The 12,340-nt window shown below is 43.9% G+C and overlaps 1 protein-coding gene across 1 annotated transcript in view; it reads right to left on the reverse strand.

Moving 5' to 3' along the window:
* The window catches only part of LOC127585166 (collagen and calcium-binding EGF domain-containing protein 1-like), a 169,435-nt gene that overhangs the window by 58,464 nt on the left and 98,631 nt on the right, over positions 1 to 12,340 (reverse strand). The window contains exon 3 of the mRNA XM_052042381.1: positions 11,191 to 11,243. Coding sequence (XP_051898341.1) covers positions 11,191 to 11,243 — 53 coding nt within the window. The remainder of the gene's footprint in view (positions 1 to 11,190; positions 11,244 to 12,340) is intronic.

Genomic DNA, 12,340 nt, shown 5'->3' on the forward strand with positions numbered 1-12,340 from the left:
TGAGGGGGGACCTGATAGAGGTGTATAAGATGATGAGAGGCATTGATCGTGTGGGTAGTCAGAGGCTTTTTCCCAGGGCTGAAATGGTTGCCACGAGAGGACACAGGTTTAAGGTGCTGGGGAGTAGGTACAGAGGAGATGTCAGGGGTAAGTTTTTTACTCAGAGAGTGGTGAGTGCGTGGAATGGGCTGCCGGCAACGGTGGTGGAGGCGGATACGATAGGGTCTTTTAAGAGACTTTTGGATAGGTACATGGAGCTTAGAAAAATAGAGGGCTATGGGTAAGCCTAGTAATTTCTAAGGTAGGGACATGTTCAGCTCAGCTTTGTGGGCTGAAGGACCTGTATTGTGCTGTAGGTTTTCTATGTTTCTATGTTTCTAATACCTTGTTTCCCACACTCCCTTTAAACTCACCAGGACCCCATTTCCCATGCTCCCTTTAAATTTCCTGGGTTTTGCTGGAAAACTTCTTATTTTACTGTGTAACGTAAAAAGTAGAGGATTAAACGAGAGTTGGGGGAATTAATAGGAGTAACATCCAATCGTCTGGAAAATCTGCACAAGAGTGCTGGACTATCGGAACTTTTTCTGCACATTGTCATAACCAATTTTGTTGCAATTTATTATAGAAACTGGAAATTGATACATTTGCCCAAATTTTATTTTACTAACTAGTAAAACTAGTAACTTCTAAAAGTACCAAATTTTAACACGCTTATAATAACAAAAAACACCACTCTAAAGCATAAACAAAAACATAAATTGAAAAACTGAAGGCATTTTTCCTCTACTAACGGTCACTCATGGATGTTGTTAGTTGAAAATGGCTGCTAGCCCATATAATTCTTCGAGTTTCCCACAGCAAATCCAGGAATTAAACAAAAATCTTGGATAGATCTGCAAGCAATTCTCTTGAGAAGTCATTGGTTGGACTTTTTTAATAATTATGTGCTTAACTTCTTTGTGTCATGAGTATTAGATTGGTGGAAAAGGCTGTTTGACTGGTTGGACGTATGTCATATAATAAAACCTCCAGGATTACTTTTAGCTGGAGTTGGCAACACCAGCCCACTCTTGGAGTGCCATAGCTCTAACACCACTTTGCATGCTATGAATATGAGGTTGGAGCAAATGAACTTAATCCAGACGCATGAGTGATCAGTAAACCCAGTGTCCCAGCATAATGTGTAAATACTAAAAGACGGCATGGGGGGATACCAACATGGCAGAGGTTGTTCCTGAGGTAAGTAATATTTCATAAATACACTGTTCCTATTGCAGCTTCTGTTTACTTTTCTACCCCATCCATTTATAGAACACTATAGCACAGGAACAGGCCCTTTGGCCCACAATATTGTGCCAAACTAATCAAACTAATGACACCTCATACCTTCTGTCTGCACATGGTCCCTATCCCTCCGTTTGCTGCATATTCACGTGCCTATCTAAGAGCCTCGTAAATGCCTCTATTGTACCTGCCTCCACCACCACCCCCGGCAGCACATTCCAGGCACCCATCACTTTCTGTGTAAAAACAGTGCCTTGTACATTCACATCCAAAGCGTTTATATAAATTACAACAACAAAGTTCCCAGCCCCGATCCCTGTGGCACACCACTAGTCACAGACCTCCAGTCTGAGGAACAACCTTCGACCATCAACCTCTGCTTCCTACTGCTGAGCCAATTACAAATCCAATTAGCTATACCCCTGGATCCCATGCGATCTAACCTTCCAGATTAGCCTGCCATGTGGGATCTTGTCAAAGGCCTTGCTAAATTTCATATAGACAACGTCCACTGCCCTATCCTCGTCTATCCTCTTGGTTATCTCTTCAAAAAAGAGAGATTTGTCAGACACAATTTCCCACACACAAAGCCATGCTGATGATCCCTAATCAGACCTAGCCTATTCTATTGTTGATAGATCCTGTCCCTCAGAATCCCCTCCAGTAACTTACCCACCACTGATGTCAGACTCACCGGCCTGTAGTTCCCTAGCTTGTCTTTGCTGCCTTTCTTAAATAATGGTTCAACATTAGCCACTCTGCAGTCTTCCAGAACTTCACCTGTGGCTAAAGGCTCCCTGGACTGCATTGGAAACCTGACACTTGTGGAAGTTGCTATAGAAATGTTATTGGATGAGTCCAATACTGGCAGCCAGCTTTGTATCATCAACAAATGGTGTCAACATTCTGGAGGGTTATTAGAGCTGTTCTCATCCAGGCAAATAGAGAGTATTCCATCAACCTCATGGCTTGTACCTTGTGGATGGTGGGAAGGCTTTGTTATATCAGGAGGTGAGTCGCTCACTGCAGGATACCCAGGCTCTGACCTGCTACCGTATATATAGGGTTGGTCCACTTAGATTTCTGGTCAATGATGATCCCCAGATATCGATAATAGAAGACTCCACAATCGTAAAGCTGTTGAATGTCAATGAATTTTACTTGCCACTTACCAGTTCTTGCCTGAATGTTGACTGGAGATTGTGCTCCATTGATCACACTGTTCTCACCTTCTCATTTTTGGTGTGACAAAAGTCAGTGCCCAAAATCTACCACATGGGCTTTGTCAATTATTGATGCAAAAACAATGAAAATGCTTCTTATAATATCTTACACTGAAAAACTTGCATCTGTACAGTGTTTTACACAGCCCCTTCAGGAAAATGCATCTTATAGGCAATGAAATACATTTGAAGTATTGCCAATGTTGTAATGTAGGAAAACATCGTGGACTAGTGTCCAACGTGCCAGGCATTTACTTTGCATCAAGACAGAAGGTGGCTGGGCTGACATAGATGCTCACCAGTTGCTAAGATAGTGGCCATTTTCTTGCCAGTGAAGTTATTCCTGTTCATGCTGCTGGAATTGAGGAATCTCCCAGCCACTGTCAGCAATCCAGGTTCCCTGAGATTTTTCAGTGTACCTGGACCAATGACTAGCCCTTGGTTGAGTGAGATCCCAGGGAGGAAGGAACAGGGGCACTGACTCAGTCTGGGACTTGTAAGGAGTTGTGGGAGAACTAGGCCACAGAGCCCAATATATTACATTACAAACTTAACGACAAATATAAATTGTGGAAAGGTGCCATTAAACTGGAGAGAGTTCAAAGGACATTTACAAGGATGTTGCTGGGACTCAAGGGACTGAGAAATGGAGAGAGGTTGAGCAAGTTGGGACTTTTTTCACTGGAGGATGAGGGGTGATCTTACAGAGGTGTACAAAATCATAATGGGCATAGATAGGGTAAATGCGCACAGTCTTTTTCGCAGGGTTGGGGAATCAAGAACTAGAGGGCATAGGTTTCAGGTGAGAGGGGAAAGATTTAATAGGAACCTGGAGGGCAACTTTTTCAAGCAGAGGGTGACCAGTATATGGAATGAGCTGCCAGAGGCTCAGGCAGGTACAATAACAACATTTAAAAGGTCCATGGACAGGTACATGGATAGGAAAGGTGTAGAGGGATATGGGCCAAATGCAGGCAAATAGGACTAGACAAGATGGGAATCTTGGTCGGCATGGACCAGTTGGGCCAAAGGGCCCGTTTCCATGCTCTGTGACTCTATAATTCTAAATATGTTCTTAGCTTGCTTCCATTTGTTGGTGGGATGGCTCAAACTGACCCATCCATTATTGCATGGGAGAGAGGGGTCACATGTGTGAGTGGTCAAGGCTCTCGGGTGAAGGGCTTGCTCCCCAACCAGAGGAGGGGTAAGGTCACTCCAGCATTGACAGAGGGAGCGATAGAACCCATTGAAGTGGTTCTATTTCTGCAGTAGGTTTAACTTTATGTTGCTGTGGAAGCTGCCTGGACCATATCAAATAATTGTGCACAGTGGTGGCAAAAGCTTGGCAAGTCTCAGAGGCAGAGATCTAGGGTTCATCACTTCTGCTGTAAAAATCCCGAGAGCTTGTAGTATTTTAACCTTCCCTGGAAACTTGTGTTAACAAGCTGCAAGACCCTGTAATTTTATTATTTCCTGTATTGGTGAAACTATTTATGAAAAATGTCCTTGCATCTCACTTGTCTGTTATGTTTCCCTGTAGAGGAAAGAATGATTTTCTGGGGAGCTGTTTTATGAAAGAATGTAGGTATTAAATCTCAACTCAACTGGCTTCATCTCATGTCCAGCGCATAAAAATCAGGCATTTCCACTCAAAGATGAGCATGAGCTTTCCCTGGCAGCAAAGACCCTCTTCAGTCAATTCTCCTGAAGTTCAAGAAACAAGTTGATGCTTCAGGTCTTCAACCTGAAGTAGTAACTCTGTTTCTTTTTGCACAGATGATGCCGACCTGTCGAACACTACCTCCACCTGAGTTCCAGATCATCACCACTCTCTTGTAAAGGAATATTTACATCACATCCCATTTGTAATCTTTTGTCCTTCAATGTAACCCTGAGTCCAGTGGTCCTCAAACTTTTGGCTGATGGAACTTCTCTCCTTTTACCCTATCGGACCCAGTCATGATAGTGCACAGCTCTGCTACACTCACCACAGAAGCTGCCTGATCTGTTGAGTATTCCCAGCCTTTTCTGATTTATTTCAGCTTTCCAGCGTCTGAAATAAATGAACATCAAAAAACTGCAGAGTTCTCACGAAGGGTCCCACACATGACATCTTAACAGCTTCTCTTTCCACAGAAGTTGTCTAACCTGCTGAGTGTTTCCAGTATTTTCTGTCTTTATTTCATATTTCCAGTGTGTGCAGTTTTTTGATATTTAGCTGTGTGGTTGGTCTTTTGACACAGTAGCACTTACCCCTGTGAAACAAGAACAGTGAGCAGTCCCACCTAGTGGCTTACAGGCAGATGGCAATGTGAGTCTCGACTTAAAATCCCTCATTAACTCAAGCAGGTAACTCAGTCCATTAAACCTCTGCTAACATTTAAATTAACCATACCTGATTTGTACCTCAACTCCACCCACTCAGCATGGTCCCATAACCCTCAATACACTTGCCCAAATAAAATTCATCAGTGCCGATTTTGAGTTGGAAAACTCAGCCCACACTTTGTATGGGAGGAAGTTCTCCATCTTCTGTAAGAAGCAATGGTTCCTGATGTAACAGCTGAACAGACTATCTGTAATCCCAAAATTACGGCCTTGGTGTGATCTTGACCTTCACTTACTCTTGCAGGCACAAGAGACAGCAGATACTGGAATCTGAAGCAAAAAAACAAACTGCCGGTGAAAATCAGCGGGTCAGGCAGCATCTGTGGAGGGAGATGGACGGTTGACCTGTTGGGTCGAGACCAGATGAAGGGTTTATATCCCTCCATGTGTCTATCTAAAAGCATCTTAAATGCCACTATCATATCTGCTTCCACCACTCCCCTGGCAGCCCGTTCCAGACACCTGCCACTCTGTATAAAAAAACTTGCCCCACACATCGCCTTTAAACTTTCCCCCTTTCACCTTAAATGCATGTTCTCTCGTATTTGATATTTCTACCCTGGGAAAAAAGATTCTGACCCTCTCTATGCCTCTCATAATTTTATAAACTTCTGTCAGGTCGCCCCTCAGCCTCTGGGGCTCCAGAGAAAACAACCCAAGTTTGTCCAACCTCTCCTTATAGTTCATACTCTCTAATCCAGGCAGCATAGAACATAGAACAGTATAGCACGAGACACGAAACATGACTAAATCCCAAAGCTATCTCAAAGCCAAGCTAATGACACTATCAAGACAGTTAAAGTCAATGGCAAGACAATCATCCGTAATTTATTAATTTATTTTGGAAACTGCTCTACATTTCTCACTGATCGACAATGCATTAAGACATCCAATTGGGCTTTCCTGCTGGTGAAACAGGAAAGTTTACAGACATCACTCAAAATGTGCGTGAACAGGATTCTCAAAGTTCACGGGAAAAATTTGCAATTGGATCTGACATTTCCCGAGTGCTGAGATACTAACAGAAACTGCGGGCTTGAGTGATGAGGAGAGAGTGGCTAGGCTGGGACTGTATGTCAGGTCAGGAGGCACTTGGGGAAAAGGAAGCAGTTAATGGTTCAGTCCTGAGACCCTTGGGACAGAAAGAGCAAAGCAAGTTTGCAAATGGGACCAGCTTAGTTGGGCATCTCGGTCAGTGTGGATGGGTTGGGTCAGAGGGCCTGTTTCCATGCTGTATTACTCTGACACTATGGCTCTGCAAACAAGAGATAGACTGATCGTTCTTTCCCTCCACAGATGCTGCCTGGGGTGCTGATTGTTTCCAGCATTTTTTCATTTCCTAGAGTCATGGATCTGTACAGGATGCCTTCCTGACCTCGTCCCATTTGCCTGCACTTGGCCCATATCCCTCTTAAGCCTTTCCCATGAACTTGTCCAAATGCCCTTTAAACATTGTAATTGTGGAACGTTGGACTGTGGAAAGGGTGCGGGAGAGGTTCACCAGGAAGCTGCCTGGATTAGCATCCTGGCAAACCTCTTTTGTACCCTTTCCAAAGCCTCCACATCCTCCCTGCAATGGGATGACCAAAACTTCACACAAATGATGGCCTTGCCAGCAGCATCCAGAACCCAAAAACTGAACAAATTTTTAAAAAGTGTTGGATGATTTGTGGCTTCATTTGGAAGGAAATTCAAGACTTTATTTACTTTGGTTGCCAGTTTGATGTCGTTGAACAATGGTCTGTCCGTTGCACAAATGGCCAGATCAAATCCAACAAAATACATGGGCCAGACTGAAAACATTAAGCTGATTGCCCAACGGGAGCAAAGGAATAGGATGACCTGACCCTTGGGCCTGTTCAACCAATGTTGCATCATCACTGCTCTGTTCACAGTTAGCCTCCCTACGTTGTTTTGCAAAGGTTCAGTGGGCCTGCAGGCTCAGCAGCTCTTTGGGAGAGAGGGTGATCCACAATCCCACCAGCCCCTGGATCACCAACTGTCTCCTGGCACCAGTCTAATGTGACCTCTTTGGCTCAACAGGAAAACTACCCACGATGTGGGCACTTCCACAGTGTGGCTTGATCTTCCTAAGTATCTGCATTGGAGTCATTACTGCTGAGTTGGAATCTAGTAATTTTCCAGTCATTGCTAAAGAATTTTAACAGTTCAGGACAAAGGTTTATAAATTAACTTATTACTTGCAAGATCATGATACTTAGCTGGAAGTCATCAGATCATAGAACAGTGTGGTACAGGAGTTGGGACATTATGTTGCAGTTGTATGTCGTTGGTGATGCTGCACTTAGAGTACCGTGTACAGTTTTGGTCACGCTCTTATAGGAAAGACATGGTTAAGCTGGAAAGAATGCAGAGAAGATTTACGAGGATGTTGCCAGGACTAGAGGGCCTGAGTTATGGGGAGAGGTTGGCCAGGCTAGGGCTTTATTCCTTGGAACGTAGGAGAATGAGGGGCGACCTTATGAAAGTGTTTAAAATTAAGAGAGGCATAGATAAGGTGGATAGTAACAGACCTTTCCCCAGGGTAGGGGAGTCTAAAACTAGGGGGCATAGATTTAGGGTGAGAGGGGAAAGACTTAAAAGGGACCTGAGGGGCAACTTTTTCCACGCAGTACATGGAACGAGCTGCATAGGAAGTGGTTGAGTCAGGTACAATAGTATCATTTAAGAGGCACCTAGATAGGTACATGGAGGGGCGGGGTTTGGAGGGATATGTGCCAAACACAGGAAATTGGGACTAGCTGGGTGGACACCATGGTCGGCATGGACTGGTTGGGCCGAAGGGCCTGTATCAGTGCTGTATTGCTCGATGACTCTATGACTCAGGACAGGCCCTTCGCCCCATGTTGTCTGTGCCAAGCATGATGCCAAATTAAACTAATCCCTTCTGCCTGCACGTGACCCATATCCCACCATTTCCGGCATATTCATGAGCCTATCTAAAAGCTTCTTGAACACCACTATCGTATCTGCTTCCACTACCAACCCTGGTAGGAAACTCTTAGATAGCAAAGCAGTTGTTTCATTAGAGGCTCCAAGGCAACTCAGCAAAAGCAAACTCAGAACTACTTTGGGACCTATCAAAGCCAGAACAAATCTCCTAGTGTTTAAGGTCGTGCACTGCCAGATGTCTCTCTTCCATCTTCAACCCAATTTATGATTGAAGATGGATGAACCGGGCAATTTTCTTGTAAAAAATGTGTCATTAATTACAAGAAAAACCTGACAAAAATGATATTTGAAAAGAAAAGTGTTTCATTGAACTGGCAATCCTCCTACAGAACTGCAGTTGATAAAGAGCAGCCAGGAATTTCAAAATACTGGTCACAACCCAGAAAATCAAATTTGGATCCTAATTACAGCTGACAATTGCAAGCTGGCTTCCCCAGCCAGAAGTGTTTATCAGTCTTCGCGGGGCTGATTACTGATTCATTCATCCCCTTATTTCCAGTATTGCCAAGTCTGCTGATAGTGAGTGGAATTCAGCCTGGTATAACAAAGTGATAAGAGTTGTGAGATGCAGAATTCCGGGCTTGCATTTTTTTTAGAGATTGCTGAGAATCATAGAAATGTTCAGCACTGAAAGAGACCATTCGGCCCATTGTGTCCATGCCAGGAAAAACTCGAACAGTAGATTAATCCCAGTTCCCAGCTCTCAGTTTACAGCCCTGGAGGTTATGAGTCTTCAAGTTCTTCTCATTGTACTCCCTATGGAATGGGGTTGTGCCTCCCTTACCCTTACAGGCAGTGAGTTCACCAGCTGAGTGAAATATTATTTGGACTTTATAGAAGGAGACCTCCACTGGGAGTAAAGCAGTTCTGGTCAGCCTGACCTGGGTCTATACTGGAGCCTTGGTTTGGGTGGTGCTGTCAGTGTAGCCCAAGCAAGAAACTGCAGTACATTTCATAGACGGTATGCATGGTAGACAAAAAAAAATGATAAGAATGGCTCCAGGGATGAGGGATATGAGCTGTAATGTTAGACTGGAGAAGCTGGGCTTGTTTTCCTTGAGACAAAGGAGTTTGGGAGGAGATTTGACAGAATGAACAAGACTGTGATAGGTTTTAAGAGGGTTAATGGAGTGAATTTGATTGGTGTTCGTAGAATGGAGGGAAACCATTCCCTTTAGCAGAAGGTTCAAATACTGACCAGGGCAGATTACAAAATTTAAATGATGTATACAAGGGAAAAGTGAGGAAAAGCTTGCTAAAGGCAGGTATGATTCAGAACTCACGTCTCTCTGCATTGTGCGCATAGGGTTTAGGACCTCAATTAATGTCTCATCTAAAAGACAGCACCCTTAGACTGGGCAACCCTCCCTCCGTACTGCACCAGAGGGTCTGTCTCGCAAAAACCTTGGATTCAACCAGCAAATGACTTAATTTTGCATCGTATCTTTGCCGGACAGATGGACTAATGTGGCCTTCCTCGTCTGCAATCCTGTGACTTTGCATATTCTGGTCATATTGCGCTCTGAGTGGTTAATGAGTTCTCATGAGGTCATCCAAGCCTTGGAAAAAGTGCTCAGGGAACAAAAAGGTGATTTCAGCAGAAGGCCCAGTGGATACTCTCAGAAACAAATATCACAGAGAGAACTTTGTGGAGGTTCAGCCAATATGTTGTGATAGAAACCGAGGAGAGTTCGTAACCACAGGGCAAGAGGGCACTGGCTTCAAGGTCATGAAGGGATAGTTTATAGACTGATGTCAGGAAATCCTTCTTTATAAAAACAATGAGCTACAGCTGACAGCAGCTGCCTGGAAGAGTTTGTTGAAGCTGGGACAATTAGTTCACTTAAGAAAGGCCAAATGTTGTTGTAGCTGACTAGTAGGGTGGCACTTTTAAACTTTGACATTCTGTCAGCTGCTCTTGTTCAGCTTGGAGGGGATGATCTGTTCGCTGTGTTTAACAATATGAGGGGGTAGGGTTGGGTGGAGATGGAGAAGATGTTTCCACGGGGTGGGAGACAGGTAAATTCAAAACCAAGCGCTATAAAGTAGGAGAGCCGCCGATAACTCCAGCCAGGCATTCAGAAGAAACTTCTTCACCGAGAGAGTGGTGAAAATGTGGAAGCACAAGAGACTGCTGGAACCTGGAGCAAAATCAAAACAGGAACTTAGCAGGTCAGGAAGCATCAGAGGAGGCAAATGGATGGTTGACGTTTCAGGTTGAGATCCTACACACAGTCCTGATGCAGGGTCTCAACCCGAAACATCGACCATCCATTTGCCTCCAGGCATTCTGCTGGCCAACTGAGTTCTTCTAGCAGCTTATTTTATGGATGAGACAGTGGACCTCACTGGCAGGAGTGGATGAGGTGGATAGCATGGTGGCATTTCAGGGGAAGCTGGATAACCATGTGAGGGAAAACAGAATTTATTCAGCTGGGGTCAGATGTGGAGCTCCTGTGGAACATAAACCCAGCATAGTCTACTTGGGTCAGATGTTGCATTGCTGTAACTTCTGCATAATGGATACAAATTCCTGTGGAAAGCAAATCTGTGCTGCTCAGGTTTTGCAGTGTGACATCTTTCTGCAAGGAACTGCTACGTTCAAGACACTGGAAATTGTAACTAGGCTGCCATAAAGCTTCTCTTTGATCACTCCTGCGGAGCTCCTTCAAGCATTTTGCCACATTAAAACCAATCAATAAATGTATGCTGATGTTGGGTGAATTAAGGTATAGCAAGATATCTTCTGATTAGACTCTGCAGCCTTAAAAAGGATACAGATGTTCCTGAGCAGCAAAACAATACACTGTGCATTACAATGGTACCATGTTTGTTTGCAACTAAAAGAGTGTCCCTCCTGATATAAACTGGCCTTGTATTCCCTACCTGGAACATGGAAGGTGAAAGGGTTAAAATGAAAAGATTTGGAAAGGAATTGAAAGGGGATGTAGAGAGAAAACTTTTCCGCTGCTGTCCAGGACGAGGGCATTTGGAAGAGATTGGGAATTGCTTTGTCACAAATAGAGTGGGATTTTATCCCCCAAAAAAACTTAATCCATATTTTTAATCTTAAGAATAATAGGTTTTTGTCAACCAATGCTTGAAGGGTCTTAAAGCCAAGGTAGGTGGTCAGCTTTCAGATATAGAGTGCCCCTGATCTCAGTGAACAGTTGGCTCAATACCCTCCTCCTAACCCACCAAATCAGGAGGGAAGATGAGAATAACAACCATTCACTCAACAAAAGTAAAATCTAATTTCTTTAACTATGCCAACAAAGAGTAACACTCACAACAGATGAATAAACAAGGCTCAACTTACCCTCAGGGATGCACTGGCCTAGTACAAATCTGTAACCCTTGCAACATTTCTTCCTGCAAATGAAACACGAGAATTATCATCAATGCAAGTAAGATCCATACTTTTTGATGCAAAGACCTGTGAACTGAATTGTGTGGCCAACCCAAGACCTGACATGGCATCATCCATTACAGTAAGACAGGCTGTTTGTCTTAATGATTAGTCCTGTCTCCTCCAAGGCCAAAGGTTGTTGGTTCAGTTGTAAATGGGTGTTTGATGGACAGTGCAAACTTGTGGGCTGAAGGGCCCATTTTAATGCTATATGACTCTATACTGAGTCGGCAGACTGTGGGCTGTGTTCCCAGATTAGAATGGGGAAGGAGATCAGACTGTACTCTTGACCACTATCCACAGTGGATGGCACATATTGGGTGAGTGCCAGAATGAGCATGGTGGACATTATCACACGGAAAGCTCTTTTCTTGGGCTAATTTATTGACGAAACACTGGATGCCATTCCCCACATGTGGAAAGTTGTCCTGCCAACTAGAGGGCAGGTGATTGAGAGAGAAACTGATGGAAAATTTGAATCATGCAGTTATGCTATTTCTTGAGGCGCCGCCTCAAGAAGGCAGCATCCAAAACTAAGGACCCTCACCATCCGGGACATGCCGTCTTCTCATTACTACCATCAGGGAGGAGGTACAGGAGCCTGAAGGCACATACCCAACCATTTTCAGGAACAGCTTCTTCCCCTCCGCCATCAAATTTCTGAACGCTCCATGAACGCTAATTTGTTATTTCCTTTTTTTTCATTATTGATATATTTTGTGATTTATTGTAAATTTTATGTCTTCGCACTGTAATGCTGCCGCAAAACAACGGATTTCACAACACATAAGTCGGTGATAATAAACCTGATTCTGATTCTTCACCTGATTGACAAATGTACCAATAAGTGCACTGATCAGACCTATCCCTTTAACTCCCCCCGGCTCTCCAAGAACCCTGTCTTCCTCCAACTCTGGCTGCTTTAGTATTTCCCTTCCATTGCCTTAGTATTTCAGCTGTGCCCTCAGCTATCCAAGTCCTAACTCTTGTATTCTTGCCCAAAAATTCTGAGCTGACTTCTTCCCCTTAAAGACACTTCTCTGACAAAGCACTTGTTCCA

The sequence above is a fragment of the Pristis pectinata genome, chromosome 32 (genome assembly GCF_009764475.1).
Source record: "Pristis pectinata isolate sPriPec2 chromosome 32, sPriPec2.1.pri, whole genome shotgun sequence".
Classification (NCBI taxonomy): domain Eukaryota; kingdom Metazoa; phylum Chordata; class Chondrichthyes; order Rhinopristiformes; family Pristidae; genus Pristis; species Pristis pectinata.